This window comes from Penicillium solitum, assembly GCF_028829755.1.
Source record: "Penicillium solitum strain IBT 25940 chromosome Unknown utg000008l_segment0_segment0, whole genome shotgun sequence".
Classification (NCBI taxonomy): Eukaryota; Fungi; Ascomycota; class Eurotiomycetes; order Eurotiales; family Aspergillaceae; genus Penicillium; species Penicillium solitum.
Window position 1 is genome coordinate 1428111 of NW_027072127.1, and position 18338 is coordinate 1446448.

The window sequence follows — 18338 nt, forward strand, 5'->3', positions numbered from 1 at the left end:
AGAAAGAACCAACCCTGGAAATTGATGGCCAGAAGCTCCCGCGGTTCTTGATACCCAAAAAACCGGCATACACGACCTTTACCGCTAGCATTTCTTCAACTATGTAGAGTCGCCCTTGAATAAAAGCATTTAGGGGAATACAAGTGGCCATGTTGATTTGGAATACCCTGTTCGTGTCACATATTCATTTATTCCTAGCTGAATATAAATCTGAAATTGCAGGGTTTCATCCATCACTAATTACATTGCACAAACCCCCTGCATGAGCTCATACTAAAAAAGCACCGTCGCAATATCCAAGCTATATTCATGCGCTGTATTTTGTTAGTCCAGTATCACAAATTACCCTCGGTATGTGCCTCAATCCTCCCCCAATCCTCCCCGACGAACTATATTGTGACGCCTGCTTAGAATGACGAAGTCAGAACGAGACGCCTTAACTATACGCAACTATCTACCAGCGACAAGGGTTCCTTGTTTTATAAATCTGCATAATCATGCATTTGCTCTGAAACCCGTCCCAATCGGACGACAGTTGCAACCACTATAACGCCCCAATCCAACGCTCATATCAAAGTTGCGGGTGGCTTGGCGTTCGTATACGGATCTGATTCGAGCACTGATCTACATTTGCAGAAGGCTATAACATCGTAACCTGATTCAGCGCTATGCCCTCTAGCGGTGTATATGCCGCTGCCAAGATACCCCAGTGGCTGCTCACCCGCAGCTCTCAACTTGATTATACTCCACAACTAACCCTAAATGCCCGCAAGATGGACAGCACATTGAATTTACGAAGAAAACTTAGACCCTGAGGCTTGGCCTTAGCCTTGGCATATCGCCAGGTCTGACCGTATAAAGCTAGCCTTGCGCGCAGCCCCCACGAAGCCCAACAGCTCCTTATTTCACTACGATGTTGATGTACGATAAACCAGCAAGTTCAGTAGGCAGAATCTATGGCGTTTTTCAAATAGCAACTTGATTTTACAGACACTATCTAAGTCCACGGACTTTTGACATTCCCTTCAGATATATAAAGGATAGAAATACCCAGGGAAGTATCTCGAACTATAGCCATTTATACATCCATCCTCCAATCTAAATAACACATCTATCAAACCCACTTACCTCAAATATGCATGTGCTAAACCCCTCTTCCATCCTCTCCTTCCTCCTCGCAATCCAAACAACCAAAGCCTGCAACCCATCCCGCCGCGATAACAACACCCCAAACCCCTTCACAATAGGCACCGACGGTACAGCCCCGGAGGCAACAAAAGGCTTCGCTTTAAACCACATCGGCCTCTTAACCACCAACCTCCCCGCCATGAAGAACTTCTACGGAAACATCCTAGGCATGCGGAATATCTTCGACGCACAAGTAACAGCCGAGTACTCAGTAACCTACATGGGCTACTCACAAGGCGGACGAAACGGCACCGGTTTCCAAACCGGCGCAGAGATGGCGGCGGCCAAGAACAATATGTACGGGCTGCTGGAGCTGGTGCAGTTCAATGTCTCGGATGACCAGCTTATTGCGTCGACCGAACGGACTAATACCTTTGGACATGTTGGACTTGTTGTTCCCGATGTTGCCGAGGCGCAGGCGTATCTTGAAGCGCAGGGTGTGGCGATTCTTAAGAGGGTTGGTGAGGCTGTGGAGGATTTTACGGGGCCGGTGCCTAATTCGATGGGAATTGGGGAGTTTGCGGGATTGCATCTCGAGGCTAAGAGGGCGCTTGTTAAGGCGCAGGGGCTGATTGGGTTTGAGATGTTTTTGATGGTTACGGATCCTGATGGGAATGTGGTGGAGATTCAGCAGCAGGATGTATAGAGGGATGAGAGGTATTTCGGAATGGTACACTCGTGAATTGAGAAGGCTAACTGGAGTTTTATTGAAGGCAGTGAATATGCTGGTGGTTTGAGTGTTGTAGTCATCAATTGTGAATCATGTCATATAACTGTTGTTGGAAAGTCGAGTTATTCTGATATCTAAGGAGATGATTCTTTGAAATCGAAAACACAAGTGCTAAGATATGAAGAGTTTACATATATGTCGATGGGATACTCAAGTCTCCTTGACAGCTTATACCTTGTAGAAGCAGTATGCATGGTAGAAGCCTGGCGATGCCATCTGTTAGCAGCTGAAAAAAGCAAAGTACATCTGGGGATTACTCACTGACGGCCTCCTTCTCTTCCTCTGTCATATTCAAAGCACCAGTCGTGCGGTCTCTTACGCCCATCCGCTCACTGAGCGGACCCAGCTCGGGGTGATTCTTCTCATCCTCCCAAATCTCCAAAAATGGCTTGCGGTACTGTAGTTCCAGGTTGTAATCCTCGGTCAGGCTGAATGAAAAGTTAGTTATGCATGGCAGAACGTGATAATGGTCGACACTCACGCTCGGAAAGCCTCCCAGGGAACAACGTATTCAGGGACCTCTTCCACTGCCTCCTTCATGAAGTAACTGTACCTCCACCCAAAAGGCGGACGGAAGATTCCATCCTCGGGGGTTGGGCCAGGGAACTGAACGCGGTAGATATCGTTGCCCCACTGGGCCCGCTCATCCTCCTCGACTTCACCATCCTCAGGGCCTTCCGGCTCAGCCGGTTTGGCAGCCTCACGTTCCTTGCGCTCCTTGTGGAAGGTAGACACGCGGCTGGTAATGACATCTGAGTTAGGGCAAACGCCGAGGAAACGACCGCCTTTTTTCAAGCAACCCGCGACATTGCTGAGCATTTGGCGGGTCTTCTCTTCAGTCTCAAAGGCATAGTGAATGGCAAACATAGATGTGACAATGTCAAAGCCGCCACCGCCGTAGCGAGAGGCCATGATAGACCCACCGGGACCGGCGTTGGCATCAATACCAACCCGTTGGATGATGTCAATATCGCCCAGCCACTCGCCAAAGCAGTCTTTCGGGTAGAACTCGGCGTGGAAAATCGGCTGGGGTGGTCGACGGCCTCGCTGACCACGTCCGGTGCGCATTTGATCGTACCGACCTCGTGCCTGCTCAATCGAGACATTGGCAGGGTCAAGACCGACATAGAGGTCAACCGGCTGAGGCGCCAGCTGCCACTTGCCCAGATCGCCACCCTTACCACAGCCGAGATCCAGCACGAGAAGCTTTTGATCAGCAGGGGGCGGCGGGCCTTGGCTGTCGTCCGCCCAGTCCTTGCTATCCTCGAATCGCGCGACAAACGACTCGTCGGGAGAGAACTTCTGAATCAGAGTACTCTTCACCCAGTTGTTGAAGCTTCGGAGCCCCTTGATCTTGCTCTCCGTCTTCCGCCACTCACGACCTCTTTCAGGAACCGCGTTGTAGTGTTGTCGCACCACGTCTGTGACTCCGCGCTGCTGGGAGTTGCGCATAGCCTCATCCTGCTCCGCACGTTCACGTTCTTCCTGTTTGCGTCGTAGTGTTTCACGGTCTAAGAGCCCCTGTCGCGCTCCGCCACCTGGTCTCTTGCGTTGACGTGGTGCATCGGGGGAGGGAGAGCGGCGTGGCTGTAGTGGCGATCGAGAGCGTCGGTCTTCACGTGGTGGAGCGCCGCCAGGGCTGCGGGAGCGGTTGCGTCGTGAGAATACTGACGGCGGAGTTCGGCCTCGTTTCCGGAGGGCTTGGTGTCTCTCCTGGAGTCTTCTGCGCTTGGCTGCGGCGCTTGATAAATGGCTCGATCCGTCTGCCGCACCGTCTCCTTCGATACTCCTGTGTCTTCCGGTGTCTGTCGGAGGGTGTGTGGCATTCGTGCGGGCAGGCGAGCGAGGGGTGGATCGCCCATGAGCTCCATCATGAGCTCCATCTCCGTTGGGATAATCCATGGCGACGTGGGTAGAGTTGTGAAATGTTCAAAGAAATGATTTGGGAGAACAATGGCTGCGGAGATCTTGTGAGGAAAGAAAGGTGTATCTGTGAATTAGAATGATTAATCTTAGTAGAAATATAGAATTTTAGGCAGATTTCACAGAAATATTGCTCTCTGGAGAAGTCGAAGTCAGAGTTATATCAGAGTAATGGCCAGCTGGGGGTCCGAAGAAAGTCCAATGAGCTCCGGATCTCCACCAATCAGAGCATCTCAAGGCAACCCTAATTCCCATTCATCTGTCTACGTACATATGTAGGTATATTCTTTCAAATGGATTCTTATGATTACGGCGATTAGACATGAATATGAGATAAATAAATTCTCACCATTGCGAAGTGTTCGTGTCTCACAATGACCATAAATCGAAGCTATCTGAAAAAAAAAACACAAGCCGCTGAAAGATGCACTTTGACCCTCGTCATAAAACCCGCGCTCCCAATTAATGTAATATTGAATAGAAAAGAAGATCAGAATGCAAGATCACTGAGGCAAGACAGCTTTCCGTTTTGGCGACTTGGCCGTCAAAACCTGTCTTACTCGTCGGATTTTCGCCCACCACTCGCGGTCCGCTTTCTTTTTCGCGTCCGGGTTTTCTTCTTCGCCTCCAGTCTCCGTTGGTGTGCTTATGTCGGTCCGCAATGTATCGGTGGAGGCCATGGTGCGAACTCTGCGGCGGTGTTTGACCTTTACGGCCTCCGTGACGATCTGCCACCCCGCGCGTAGTTCCGTCTTCTCGTTGGGCCGCCCAGTACCACTTTGCGCTACCTTGTCAATCCAGGGACAGTACTCCATGTGCTCATCGGCGACATTGAGGGAAGTGTAGACGGTCACATCTCCGTTATCTTTGGGTTTGTACATCCATAACCCCAGGCGACGGAAACACGCACCGCACCCGACTAACCCCGCAGCTCCATCGGAGGCAGTATCCCAGCCGAGCAATGCCAAAGCCAGGGCAGTTCGATTGGCAGCTTTGGGTGTTTCTGTTGAGTTTTGGTTATCGGTGCTTGTAGGCTGAGTCTCTCCGTTGGTGGATACAGCAGCTTTCTCAGCCTCTTGGAACCATTCGTCGGGAAGTCCTTTGATAAGGACATCAAGGTCAAGCCCTTCTGGAGTCTGAACGATATCCTCAGCTGGCAATTTATCGCCCATTTTCGAGATGTTCGTATATCGCTTGTGAAGTCCCGATAGGGCAACATCACAATTGGTCAAAGGGAGATGTTGGATAGTGGCTAATTCAATGTTAGTCGATGAAAGTTTCACAGTGTCCCATTCAGACTTACCATCACAGCTCTTGTTTCGCCAGGGACAGTTTTCCCCATGAGCACTGCTTAGCATTTTCGCATACTCATCCACCAGCCTCGCGCCTGCAGATATATAAGTTAGGATATAACCCTGTTTAGCCGGTCCAGCAATCTGTCGGATCACTCACGGACTTCCTTGCGCTCCTCCACCTTTTCAATGTTGAAACCATCGAGTTCATCGATTTCATCAGGAAGCTTCACAACGACTGCGCCACCGCAATCACTCACGCAAGTGACGCGCATAACATCTGTGCATATCCAACCACGTTTCGCCCATTGTACTTCATTGATCGGAGATGGCTTTGAAGTCCACCGGTCGACACGGCGGAAGGTCTCTAACCGCTCGAGAAAACGTTCGCGGTCCCAAGGGACAAAGGTTGGGCGCTTATTCGAATTTGCGGACGCTATTCGGTGCGCCGGTCGCGAGATCCTGTGGATTGAGTTGCGCACCGCTGTGAGATCCGAACGGTCGGCACTGGCCAGACGTACTTTCTTGATCGATAAGTTGGCGGAGAGACGGTCTTGCGCTGTCGTTGCCGTCGCAGGGGCTGGTTTGGGGGCGCTGTCGGGCGTAAGAGGTTTGGATATTGATTCGAGAACACGATGAAACTTGCGCTTCTTTGATTCCAAAGCGTAGGACATATTTGCGCTGTGCTGGGAAGCAAGTCAAGTGAGGCGGATCAATACAACGCGGAGTTGGAGCTGCGGCGATCATAACGCCCTGAGGTGTCTCCGCCTCAGGCACCAACATCGATATTGGATCCATACATGGATACTCACGGTCAGTTCTAAATAGAACGATATAGATGTCAGCGTTCTCTCAATTGTCAATTTGATTTTACTGTCAACTGTTGTGTACTGTTGACAGGGCTATTCCACTCCGACAAATGCTCCACTGTTGATTGGCCGAGACATTCCGCGACATCGTACAATCCCCGAAGTTTAGCAACGTTCTTCTTTCACTCATCCGCCGTAACCATGGCTTCGCTGGGGAGCTCTCTGTCGCTATGGCGGGGTGTTGCGCCTCGTCTGGCAAAGGACTTTTTCACATCCCAATGCCTCCCAAGTCAGGGCTACGCAGCCAAATCAATCCGCCAATTCGGTGCCCTTCAGTTCCGTCAGCCCACCAAGATTCAATCAAACCTTCTGAACAATAAGAAATTCTTCTCCTCCAGTCTCAATCGTTCAAATGCCGCACCGGCCGTTGCAGAGGCGGTCGAAGGGGGTTCTGCAAAAGGCAAATCGAGCTTCCCCAAAATTAGCGACAAAGCTGTTGCGTACTGGCTTCTAGGCAGCGCAGCTAGTGTTTTTGGAATTGTGGTCTTCGGTGGTTTGACACGTTTGACAGAATCAGGGTATGTGGACTGGATTGTTGGGTCTTCACGAAAAGTGAGCTTCGAACGCTGACGGGATACATTTTTGGCACAGATTGAGTATCACCGAATGGCGACCTGTTACCGGCTCCCTCCCCCCAATGAACGCGGCACACTGGGAGGATGAATTTTCAAAGTACCGCGCCTCTCCCGAATTTCAATTGCTCAACCCGAACATGACCCTATCCGAGTTCAAGTCGATCTACTATATGGAATGGATTCACCGGCTTTGGGGCCGGTTCGTCGGAATCTCGTTTGTGCTGCCTGCAGTCTACTTCGTCGCCAGAAAGAAGGTCTCTACGCCCATGGCGTGGCGTCTCTTCGGAATTACCGGTCTCATTGGTTTCCAGGGTTTCATTGGCTGGTGGATGGTCAAGTCTGGCTTGAAGGATGATCTCTTTGCTCCGGGCAGTCACCCGCGAGTGAGCCAATACCGCCTGACTGCTCACCTGGGTGCTGCTTTCGTTTGCTACGTCGCGATGTTGTGGAACGGTCTTGCTATTTTGCGGTCTAATCGGTTGATGGCCGACCCAGTTGCTGGAATCAACCAGCTGAATGCGCTGCGCGACCCGAAGCTGGCCTTCTTCCGCCGCTCCGTCGCTGGTATCGCTCTCTTGGTCTTCACCACTGTCATTTCCGGTGGTCTCGTCGCTGGTCTTGATGCTGGACTTATCTACAACGAATTCCCGTGGATGGGTAAGGGATTAGCACCTCCAAAGGAGGAGCTTTTCGATGCCCGCTACTCCCGCCACGAGGACCGTTCCGATCTTTGGTGGCGCAACATGCTTGAGAATCCTTCTCTTGTTCAGCTTGACCACCGCGCCCTCGCAGTGACCACCTTCACCGTCATTTGCGGCTTAATGGCTTACACCCGCGGCTCGCCCACCATGAAGCGCTTCCTGCCCGCACCTGCTAGAAAGGGTGTCCACGGCGTGTTCGCCTTCGCTTGTTGCCAAGTCGGACTCGGTATTACTACTCTTCTATACCTCGTTCCCACCCCGCTTGCTTCCGCCCACCAGGCTGGTAGCTTGTTCCTCCTGACCTGGGTTATGATCTTGGGCAGCCGAGTCTGGCATCCGTCGCGTACTGCCAAGCTGTTGCAGATGGCTGCGAAGGCTCGCTCCCAGCAGATTTCTAGCACTGCTGCCTCTGCCGTGAAGAGAGTGTAATTGCCTTGCCTCTCGAGTGTATGAATATGTCGGCCAGGGTTGATTGTGCTAATCAATCGCCTTGGTAATTGATACCATCTCCATTCATCTGTTGACTCGAATGATTCTCGAGTCTTATTGTATAACTAGCATACCTACTCATTTATTGTAAAAACAAATTTTGAACTAAAATGAAGTTATTGGTTGATCTCCCTAAGTCCAAAATTGATATCCGAAAAGTGCGCTAAGCCGCTTTTTATTTCTTTGTTTCTTTTTTTCGTCTTCTTTCTCGCCCTTCATACTTCTTCGACCTCATCTTCCATGTCTCCTCACTTGCCTCTCACCTCTCTTTTACATTCAGTCTCCAGATCTCAGTGATACTTTCTTGCTCTCGTCTGCCTCATCAAATCCACAACTTATTCCGCCATCTTCGTAGAAGGTCTCGCAGCACGCGCAGGATTGCGTCGTGTTATGATGTATCCAACAGGCAGACCGTCCTCACCAATAGGGATATCAGCCTCGTCCTGAGGCCACTCATCTCCAACAATGGACAAGGTCATATCAGAATCAGTAGACAAAGCATCGACTTGCTGCCGCAAGACTTGGCGAGGTGCATGAACCACTCTCTGTCCATCTGAAATACCTCTCACAACGCTAGTAGTACTAGTAGTTCCCGCTGCGTTACAGAAAGATCCAAGATCCAGCAGGGTTTGCGCAGCCCTAACATCTGCAATCGACTCGGCGGATCGACAGTCTTGAGCCACATCCACAGGCGGCAAAGACACGGGCATATCACCGCCGCCCTCGGGGACATGAGTAGCTCCGAAGGAAGCATGAGTTCGGTCTCCGTTTCGGTCGGTAAGACACTTGCGGCAGATTTGCCAGCCGCAATTCTGGCAGCGAGACATACCGTTCTTGTTGCGCTTGTTGCATACATCGCACTTCGCGGTGTGGGCTGCTACTTCTGAGAAGTGAACGCCGACTCGCCGTCTCTGGACTCGGTGGTTTGCGGTTGCACCGCGGTTAATCCTTTGGCGGTTGACTTGCTTGTTCGGTGGGGTCCGATTTGTTAAGATTCGTCGAGGCACGTTGGGGGAGATCTTCTCCGGTGTTGATGCCACCGGGGTGCTTGGAGATAGCCGCTCGCGGATTATTGTCCGTGCAGAGCTGAGAGTCGACTGCGTAGAGTTTGGAGATGTCTGGATTGGCTGGGGTTCCTTCAGGCGTACAGGGAGTTGAGGGGTGGGAGTCATCTCTATAGGATGGAATTGTAAGCTGCACTTTTGGCCTGAGACCGAAGCTTTTTTTTCTCTTTCTTACCCCTCTCCACGTTCACATTGTGTTGAAGCACACCAGTAGAGACCTGTTGTTAGGAAGTCAGCTATGTATGTTCCTCTCTTTCTCGTATAGCTAGCATTGTATACGCACGTCTTGGTAGGTAAATCCGGGCCCCCGAAAAGCCTAACTAGATGTTAGAATGAATCTCTCAAGGGAGAGACAGATGGATACAAACATTCTGGCTGGGGTCAGGCGGGACAAGCCATCCATTAGCTGGATAGGGCGGGTACGGGTTGGGAATGGTATTGATCTTCTGCGGCGAAGACGAGGAACTTTTGTCTGTTCTATCGAACATATTGTTAGAAAGATGCGAGCTCGGCTGGTTGCGCCTGTTGGCTTCGACGGACTCGTCGAGCTCCCGAAAAGATGGAAGACTCAAGTCTGGGATGCGAAGGAGAGGCATGGTATGATGACCCATGATTGTAAAAGAGCTGTGCTCGATGGTACTTGATGATATTTGAAGAAAGTATTGCTTTGACCGAAAATAGAAAAAGGAAGAGGATGGGGATGTACGAAATGGAAATGGAAATGGATGGTGTAGATAAAAGGCTTGGGGTTGATGAAGGTTCTCAGATGCAAGTTGTACTGGGCATTGTTATATACAGTCTCATGGGATTGGATGACGCCTGGTAGTTTGAGGAGAGGGCCCCTTAAGGGCAAGCAAACAGATTGGAATCCTCGAAAACACAAACAAATACTACATATGTACACTTGATTAAATTGAGCACCTGATCAATCTCTCCAGGGCTGGTTGATCTGGTGAGGGCTCACTATTTGTGAGTCCCATGGCCTGCCTGCCTTCTAGCGAGGTGATGATATCTACTTTACCTTACATCAACCGATCTGGGATCAAATACAACCAAACGATATTGTTTGAAAACTGTTCTGTATCGCCTCGATATTTTTGACAACCTATTTTATTTGCTGCGTTTATCATAAAACAGAGAATTGCATGCAAACCCCAACGCATAACACATCAATAGCACCAAGCTCTGCTCGGGCAATCATGTCGTTTCATTCATTTGTGGGCTGTATATTCATCGTCAGTGATATCGGCTCGTGGAAATTTGCTGATATTAATAACATACGAATTCCTTCCTCGGGACTGGGCTCGATGCCGACGACTTCGGCAGCAGTCTTGGGTTCGGCAGCGGTCTTGTCCTCCTTCATCATGGGGAAGGTCATCACCTCCTTGATGCTGTAGTTGTCGGTAAGGAACATGACCAGGCGGTCAATACCCATACCCCAGCCACCAGTCGGGGGCAGGCCGTACTCTAGGGATTGACAGAAAGTCTCATCAATCATCTGAGCCTCGTCATCACCCTGATCTTTCTGGTTGGCCTGTTCCTCGAAACGCATACGCTGGTCGAAGGGATCGTTCAACTCAGTGTAAGCATTTGTGATCTCCTTGGTGCTATAATTGCGATTGAGTTAGCAAACTTTCCCTGAAAGCTGATTGGCCAATTCTGCACGGAGCAAATTTGGACTAATTTTCGAAAGAACAAGGAGGCTTCAAGCAAGTATAACTTGTGTGCGAGACTTACCAAACGAAGGCTTCGAAACGCTCGCAAAGACCAGCAATTTCACGGTGTTTCTTGGCCAGTGGCGACATCATTTGGGGATGACCGGTGATGAAAGTGGGGTTGATGCAAGTGTTCTCGATGAACTCGCCAACCAGCTTGTCGAGCATGCGGGCATTGGTCTGAGGAGCTGAGCAGTCTACGTTCATCTTCTTGAGAACGCGCTTGAGGAATTCGTTGGTCTCCTGAGTGTGGAGCTGGTCACCAGCCGGGAACTTCTCGCCGCAAGCCTCCTCGAGAGCAGGCATCATTTCCACCCGCCGCCAGGGAGCCTTCCAGTTCACGTTATATGTTTCACCAGACTGAGTGTGGAAGACAGTCTCATAGCCACCAGTCACGTGCTTAACCAGACTCGAGACGAGATCCTCGGTCAGGTCCATCAGGTCATATACATCCGCGTAAGCCTGGTAAAACTCGCAGGTAGTGAACTCAGGGTTGTGAGTGAGGTCAATTCCCTCATTACGAAACTGCCGGCCACACTCGAATACCTTGGAAAGTCCTCCAACGACCAACATTTTGAGGTAGAGTTCGGGGGCGACACGCATGAAGAGGTTCATGTCGAGGTCATTATGATGGGTTACGAAGGGCTTAGCCGTAGCACCACCAGCAATGGCGTTCATCATAGGAGTCTCAACCTCAATGAAATCACGGCTTTCAAAGTACTGGCGAATGTAGGAAACAATCTTGGATCGAGTACGAATGATATCACGTGACCGGTCATTCATGATGAGATCCAGGTAGCGCTGGCGGAAACGCTGCTCTTTGTCCTGGAAGCCGTAGTGTTCGGAAGGAATTGCGTGCAGGCAAGGAGCCAGGAGAATAACCTCCGTGGCGAAGATAGAAAGTTCACCATCGTCACGGTTCTTAGGGTTAGTCCGACCAGGGAAACCTACGATGCCCACAATATCGCCTCTACGAAGCAGCTCGTGCTGCTCTTCGAACGGCTTTCCTGTGGAGAATTGTGCCTGACACATTACCTGGATCTTGACACCCTCCGAGCGGATGTCGTAGAAGTTCAACTTGTTGCCGGAGGTACGCTTGGTATAGATACGGCCAGCAACTCGAACGGTAACATCGGGCTTCTGTTCGCCTTTCTGGAGACCATCATAATCCTTAACAAAGTCACGGAGCTCAGTGTCGACGTGGAATTTGTGCGGATAGGGGTCCGGTTGCTTGGTTTCGCGCAGCTTGTTGATTTTCTTGCTCCGAATCTCGAAGTATTGCTGGAATTACACATTAATTAGCTTCACGGAAATTGGGAACTAATTCAGTCGCAAGAGTACTAACGTTGGGAGTCAAGTTGGCCTCATCTTCCTCGGCGGATGACTTCTTTTCAGCCTTGGGCTTGGGGGGAGCAGCGGCCTCCTTCTCCTTCTTCTTGGCGTCCTTCTCACGCTGCTTCTGGCGTCTCTTCAATTCAGTCTTGGAGACTTTCTCGCCGGTGACATCGTCGAGAAGAAGGTTGGCAATGGAGGCTGTGGCCTCTTGAACAGGGTTGGAATCCGCCATGATGTGTGGTTACAGAGAACAAAAAGTGGGATGGTGGGATGGTGGGATAACAGATGGAATTTTTGGGCGGGATCGGCATGGAATGTGATTGGACGATTGCGGGGGTCTTCCAACTTTCATGACTCATTCTTAAATTGACCCGAGTCGTTCATGAAGGCATTGGAATAACTAGTTACATATTAACTACATATGTAAGTACCGTTTTTATTTAAATAAATTATGTTCTACTGCCCAGACTCTACCTTGTTTCCCATTGTTGAACATGGTTCGCGGATACACCATTGAGATTTAGGGTTTAGGGCACGGGTGTATCTACTACTTCCAACGATATAGTGACTGTTATACCTAGGTATTTAACAAGATGAAGCGTTGATAGGTCATGCGCTGTCAGAAAGTACATGTAGTTTTTGGTTATTTGTTAGGGCATCAGTTCTGCAATTGGGTTAGCTTAGCTTACTCAATATCGAGACCTACCTACATACCTACCATGGAGTAAACTGCACCCAGTACAACTAGTAGATAGCCCTGGTTAGCTCAGAGTGTCCTGTTAAAAAAGTTTAAGCAAACAAAGAGGCATGAAATGCATGAAATGCATGAAATGCATGGTATTAATGAACTAAGATGGCTACTATGGCCGGAATTTTACAGAGCTAGAAGTCGCTTCTAATTAGGGCATGAACCGATGCTTACGTACCAACCTGGGTGCCCGGATGTTGCAGATGTCCCAGACTCAGTGCCCTATGGAGGCCTTTTACGGAATATTGTGGTGACAATTATCACGACATCCTATGAGGGATAGCTCAGCAAACAGGTACTTTACTTATTCTATTGACTGCTATTAAGGATGACGGTAGCGCATATCTCCTCGTAACTGTCGGGAAATATCTTGAAGAACTTTGGGCCAGTTTCGACATGAACAGATCTGGAGAGAATATGGAACTTATAAGCCGCGTTAGCAAGTTCTGGTTTATGACACTTGAAGCCACTATGTTACAGGTAGTTCAACTCTAGCATGCTTGTTTCAAGAGGATGTACTTCCTTGTGAATCTTTGGTCTGCACTTGTCATGGTTCCTGCTCTATTCCCCATGCATTCCTTGCCTGGCAACTGCGGATGCTTCTTCTTGTCAGATTCGGTCACAAGGATCTATATAGATTCATATCGTAAAAGCCCGGAGCAAGGAGAAGGGTAATATGCGCCTGCTGAAATATAGACTCAATGGCACCTTGTAGCCACACCGTAGTGTCGACTATCTTCCATCTCTTCTTCTACCTGTCGTGTAGGCGAGAACCTCTTGCGCCCCTTCCTTTTTTTCCCATCGTTTATCATTCTCTAGCTGTCCCAATCATTTTGCTTGCTTTTTCTTTTACCACTCTTCTCTCCCTGTCATTTTCATGCTCCTACCCTTGTTCCTCATCATCTTCCTTCATTCACCCATCTTCTCGACCTCGACCTCGCCTGTCTCCTAACTGCCATCACCAGTCCATTTCTGTCTGCAACCTTTGCCTCTTGGCTCTTTCTTTCGCCCCTGGTGCACCTCATCACCTGCCGTGATTTCACTCTTTCGGTAAACTCGATCTTGAGAATCACGCTTGTCTCTAATTTTTGTCCACCGTCATATCCTCCGCCTTCGTTATCCGTGCCTCTTGGTATGTCTCACTTTACCCTCTGCTACTGCCAGTGGCCGTAGCCACCACCCCTTGTCTCCTGTCTTCCCAGTTTTACGGCTAACGATAATTGCCCCAGACTTGATCCTTCATCATGTCAGGTCTGCATGACCGAGTTCCGAAGTCAGAACCCAGCCCAGCAATTTGTAAGCCCAGTCTATCCTGACAAAGACAGTCATATCGCTAACCAGTCACCTCATTCCCGTAGCTGGCTTAGCTGTTCCAATGCCCGTGTCTCATGGCCTCCGTGACATCACTCCAGTCCACCCAATTCCCGTGGCCGCTCTTGATAACCTCACGATGGACATGAAAAATTTGGTAAAAAAGATTCAAGACCTTAGTCACTTGGGAATTGAAGACAGCAAAATTATGCTTCCAAAGATATGTGTTGTCGGTGACCAGAGCACCGGAAAAAGCTCCCTTATCGAGGGTATTTCCGAGATCAAGGTTCCCAGATCCGAAGGAACCTGCACGCGATGCCCCCTCGAGATCAATCTCTCCGAAAGCGACGACACCTGGAAATGTGTGATCCACTTGTCACGCCGCTACATCTTCGATCCGTCGAAGCAAATGAAGATGCCGAAGAAGTCAGAGCCACTGGGACCATGGGTTGCCCTTGGTGGCCAAGATGATGAACACTTTATCACCTTGGACAATAAACAGGATGTCAAAGGGGCCATCCTGTGCGCCCAGTTAGCAATTTTGAATCCTAGCACGAATTCGCAGGATTTCCTTCCCGGATTGGCCGACATGGAACAGCCGCCTCAGGTTAAATTTTCTCCGAATGCTGTCCGCTTGGACATCTCCGGTTCTGGTCTTCCGAATCTGTCCTTCTACGATCTGCCTGGAGTGATTAGCCAGACCGAACAGGATACTGAACGCTACCTGGTTAACCTGGTCGAGAACCTGGTCAAGGATTATGTTTCTCAGGAGCATTGCATTGTACTTCTCACATTGCCCATGACAGGCGATGCAACAAATTCCAGTGCTGCTCGTATTGTTAGGGGTATCAAGGGTGCAAAGGAACGTACCCTTGGAGTCCTGACCAAGCCTGATCGCCATCCCCCCGACGAAACATTTGATCAATGGCATGAAATCTTGGATGGCAGCAAGTTCAAGCTTGGTCACGGTTATTATGTCATTCGAAACAATCCTAATTCACTTGTTAGCCATACCCAAGCTAGGAAGGAGGAGGAGATATTCTTCAGTTCATCACTGTGGACACGGGATCTCGCCGCATTCCATGACCGATTTGGCACCACACAACTTCAAACCGCATTGTCTGACCTTTTGATGCGTCAGATCTTAGGATCTTTGCCGTCGATAATTGCCCAGATCGATAAAAAGTCAAAAGCTATTGATGAAGAACTTCAAACATTGCCCAATCCTCCTACTGAAGATGTGCAGCGGATCCTTTGGGCCAAAACGTCGGATCTTGAACGGAAAATTCATGAACTGTTCGATGGAACACCCGGCATCGACAATGGTTCTTCGCAGCGAAAGCCGCTGCAAGAGCAGTGGAATAAGATCGTCATGGATCTCCAAACTGCACTCGCAAAGACACGCCCCATCTTGGACGTTGCTGCGCAGAAGGACAACGAAGACTTGGCAGAAGTTGTGGATTCCGATTGTGAAATGAAAATTGTGGGCGTCAACATGTCAACTCCAAAGAAACGAAAGTCGCCTGCAAGTGGTACTTCTATGTCAGAACCGTCAACTCCGAGAAGAACCTTGTACAGCACCTCCCACTTCGAAGGGTCGAAGTACACCCGAATCAGTCTACAGCAGCTCACAGAACTCAAAATACGCTCTAACACGGTTGGTGTACCCAACCAGCTTGATCCACGGGCGATTGAGAATCTAAACAAAAGGAGCGTGGAGCACTGGGGAAAGCTCATGGAGATTTTCCTAAAGGCCACCCACAGCCTTGTGCACGGCATGTTGATTGAAGCTCTTGAGGAATAATTTGCCCAATACCACCAGACTGGTCTGTATCAGGAACTCAACAGAATATTGAAGGAATTCATGAGCAAGCTCCGCCATGCTCATCTTCAAATCGCGAAAGATTATTGCAAGTCCGAGCGTGAGATACCGTTCACAATGGCCCAAGGTCAACATCAAGTTATCATGCAACAGGCTTCGAACTCTCTCAAAGCTCGTCGACTCAATGCGCGTGCCAGTTGCTGGCTTAAAATCCGTGGCCACGATATGAGTGACGAAAGAATTCCCGAAAAGATCAAGAAGATTCAACCAGAGCAACTTGGTCCTGATAGATACTCTCAAGAACTTGAGATGATGGCCGTAAGTCTTCTGGGGGTGGTTTCCTGGAGTTTACTAATTGCAATAATAGAGCTCGCTGGCCTACTACGATATCGCATCTTCTCGTTTCCTAGACGTCCTATGTCAGTCCACCCACATGAAGTTGTTCCGGGCTTGTCGTGCAAGTCTCGTCAATACTCTTCGTGACGACCTGGAGATTTTCGGTGATAATGGTGAGCATGCACATTATATGTGTCCAGTATACGGTTGAGAAATGTTGCTAACAGGGTACTTAGGTCGTGCCCGATGTCTTGACCTCATGACAGAAGATCCCGAACGCCAGCATCGCCGTGCTCAACTATTGAAAGAGCGTGAAAAGTTCAGCAAAGCTCAAGAATGGTTGGACTCTGTCCGAGATTCGGATGTCGAAATGGAGGATTCTGATCAAACTGCTTTTGCAGACATCAAAGAGGATTGGTGATTTCCAAAATTGTCGTCTTCTGTTGTCTTCACGATTTTACTACTTGCACTGGTGTTGATTGACCCAAATATGGGCATGAGGTGGTTGTTCTCGAGGAATACCCGTGAACTTCAATAATGTTTCGAATACGATGGAGGGATGGAGATATGAACCAAATTGAAAAATGCAAAAACAAATGAATAGCACAGAAAAATACAAAAAAAAGGAAATTGTTCAGATTAACATCAATTGACAACTACCTATGTATATACATCATAAGATCTTAAACACTTTCGACGATCATATTTGCTAGGCCGAGATCGTCGCAACTAAGCTTGTACGAGGTTTTTTCAAGTTCGATATTAAATATTTCGGGGTTCGAAGATTGCAAGACTTTGAGCGATGTGTATCAAGATAAAGCATTTGTCTCATTACATCGAGTTCAGTAGGCTTTGAGGTTATTGGCAGTCTTCCCTAGTTCTATATTAGAAGTATTCCTTTGTCGTCAATAATCACTGGTTCTTATGGCCTATAATAAACCCGAAGGAAAGGCCAGTATCAAGTTACATACTAAAGGTATCTTGAACTTCTTTTTAGTCTGTGTGTTCCGGTTCCTTCTGACTCGAGAGAATCGGAGTAGTATGATAGTACTGTCTTTAAAGAGAAGCTTATGCCCAAGTATTTATCATGGGTCGGAACTATCCTTGTATACATATTGCTTTAGCCTACGGTATAAGATACTGCTAGTACCTGCGGACAGAAAGAAGCGAGCCGATACGAACATTCCATTCCTAGCTAAATTTGTCTATCCAATCATCATATGGCGACATATTGTCCTTCGCCATGTGCTCAGGAAGAATTTCGTTCCTACCGAGATTCCTTCAAGCGGGGAAGTAGACAGAAAAGGAAGATATTATTCGTTAGGTCGATTGCCTCGCTTGCATGATTACCCCATAGACCCGAGAGCAGTGATGCAAGGGCGAAGATTCTGAAAATCTTTGACTTATCAACCTGAATTCGTCCACCCATGGACTCGTAGCAAGTAGGCAACAGCAAGTTTAGTTTTGGGGAACGGCCCATCCCCCAAGTCTTTACCTGCCACTCTTGCCATGTAAGCTCTTTGGGCCTTTGTAGGTAATTGTGCTTATTTGCAAAGACTAACTCCGCACTTGTGCCGGTTTTGTCTTACCCCTTGACTTTCTTAAGCGAGCTTGTGTGTCGGATTTGATAGCAGTTCCCACAAGTTATGCGATCTCGCGTCAGGGTGATATCCTGGAAACGATCGAGCAAACTTTGGCCCAGCGTAGTCCAATTTATTGCGTAGAGAGTGTTGCAATCTTCGCACCGCATCTCCAAATCTTTCAGGTGGCTGATGGTGATTCCGAAACATCCACCATCTCGGCCCTTCACACGAGACAGGCTGCAGATCCACTCTTTTAGGAGCGGGTGCCAGTATCGCACATATCTCCACTCTTTGTTGGAAACTGGCTTGTCAGCCTGCTTCTGGAAGCGGCGACAGCAGTGCCAACAGTCTCTCCTATCCCTTTGCTTTCTGAAATACTCGTCCGAATTTCTCTCTTCCCAACACGACAAGTATATCGAGGCGGTCTTCCAAACAGGTAGGTTGGACCCTCCGCACACTGAACATGTACAGTTTGCGTACTTGTCCTTCTTGCCTTCCTTGTCAATGTCTCTCTCTTTTGTTTTGCATGGCACAAACTGAGCACCAATCGTCCCCAGTCTTTTGCCCATTCGGTCGTAGGCACAGGCGAGTGCCATTTGGTCTCCGTTGCTCCACACTTTGCACACTGCCCTTTTTTCTTCGTTCTTCGACCCGTGT

At 49.0% G+C, this 18338-nt stretch overlaps 9 protein-coding genes across 9 annotated transcripts; 4 read left to right on the forward strand and 5 right to left on the reverse strand.

The window, feature by feature from the left end:
* Positions 1-1135: 1135 nt before the first annotated feature.
* N7455_009819 (VOC family protein) lies at positions 1136-1834 on the forward strand (the record flags this gene model as incomplete). The annotated part of the gene is made up of 1 exon (XM_040956402.2): positions 1136-1834. One exon carries the CDS (start codon positions 1136-1138, stop codon positions 1832-1834), a length of 699 nt encoding a protein of 232 aa, XP_040813130.2.
* Positions 1835-2086: 252 nt separating this feature from the next.
* abd1 (mRNA (guanine-N7)-methyltransferase) lies at positions 2087-3820 on the reverse strand (the record flags this gene model as incomplete). The annotated part of the gene is made up of 3 exons (XM_040956471.2): positions 2087-2121; positions 2180-2346; positions 2400-3820. 3 exons carry the CDS (start codon positions 3818-3820, stop codon positions 2087-2089), a joined length of 1623 nt encoding a protein of 540 aa, XP_040813173.1.
* A 524-nt stretch (positions 3821-4344) lies between these two features.
* Positions 4345-5807, reverse strand: N7455_009821 (uncharacterized protein; the record flags this gene model as incomplete). The annotated part of the gene is made up of 3 exons (XM_040956414.2): positions 4345-5093; positions 5145-5228; positions 5294-5807. The coding sequence occupies 3 exons, from the start codon at positions 5805-5807 to the stop codon at positions 4345-4347; spliced, it is 1347 nt and encodes a 448-aa protein (XP_040813064.2).
* A 336-nt stretch (positions 5808-6143) lies between these two features.
* Positions 6144-7869, forward strand: cox15 (cytochrome c oxidase assembly protein cox15; the record flags this gene model as incomplete). The annotated part of the gene is made up of 2 exons (XM_040956374.2): positions 6144-6520; positions 6594-7869. 2 exons carry the CDS (start codon positions 6144-6146, stop codon positions 7705-7707), a joined length of 1491 nt encoding a protein of 496 aa, XP_040813085.2. The 3' UTR covers positions 7708-7869.
* A 233-nt stretch (positions 7870-8102) lies between these two features.
* On the reverse strand, positions 8103-9442 carry N7455_009823 (uncharacterized protein; the record flags this gene model as incomplete). The annotated part of the gene is made up of 4 exons (XM_040956503.2): positions 8103-8941; positions 9007-9049; positions 9115-9147; positions 9200-9442. 4 exons carry the CDS (start codon positions 9440-9442, stop codon positions 8103-8105), a joined length of 1158 nt encoding a protein of 385 aa, XP_040813121.2.
* Positions 9443-10042: 600 nt separating this feature from the next.
* Positions 10043-12113, reverse strand: N7455_009824 (lysine--tRNA ligase KRS1; the record flags this gene model as incomplete). Its single annotated transcript, XM_040956483.2, has 4 exons — positions 10043-10053; positions 10113-10438; positions 10569-11827; positions 11892-12113. 4 exons carry the CDS (start codon positions 12111-12113, stop codon positions 10043-10045), a joined length of 1818 nt encoding a protein of 605 aa, XP_040813059.2.
* A 1760-nt stretch (positions 12114-13873) lies between these two features.
* On the forward strand, positions 13874-15744 carry N7455_009825 (dynamin family protein; the record flags this gene model as incomplete). The annotated part of the gene is made up of 2 exons (XM_065606303.1): positions 13874-13925; positions 13988-15744. The coding sequence occupies 2 exons, from the start codon at positions 13874-13876 to the stop codon at positions 15742-15744; spliced, it is 1809 nt and encodes a 602-aa protein (XP_065460266.1).
* A 60-nt stretch (positions 15745-15804) lies between these two features.
* Positions 15805-16519, forward strand: N7455_009826 (uncharacterized protein; the record flags this gene model as incomplete). The annotated part of the gene is made up of 3 exons (XM_040956400.2): positions 15805-16080; positions 16130-16271; positions 16335-16519. 3 exons carry the CDS (start codon positions 15805-15807, stop codon positions 16517-16519), a joined length of 603 nt encoding a protein of 200 aa, XP_040813208.2.
* Positions 16520-17683: 1164 nt separating this feature from the next.
* On the reverse strand, positions 17684-18277 carry N7455_009827 (uncharacterized protein; the record flags this gene model as incomplete). The annotated part of the gene is made up of 1 exon (XM_065606304.1): positions 17684-18277. One exon carries the CDS (start codon positions 18275-18277, stop codon positions 17684-17686), a length of 594 nt encoding a protein of 197 aa, XP_065460267.1.
* Between the last annotated feature and the right edge of the window lie 61 nt (positions 18278-18338).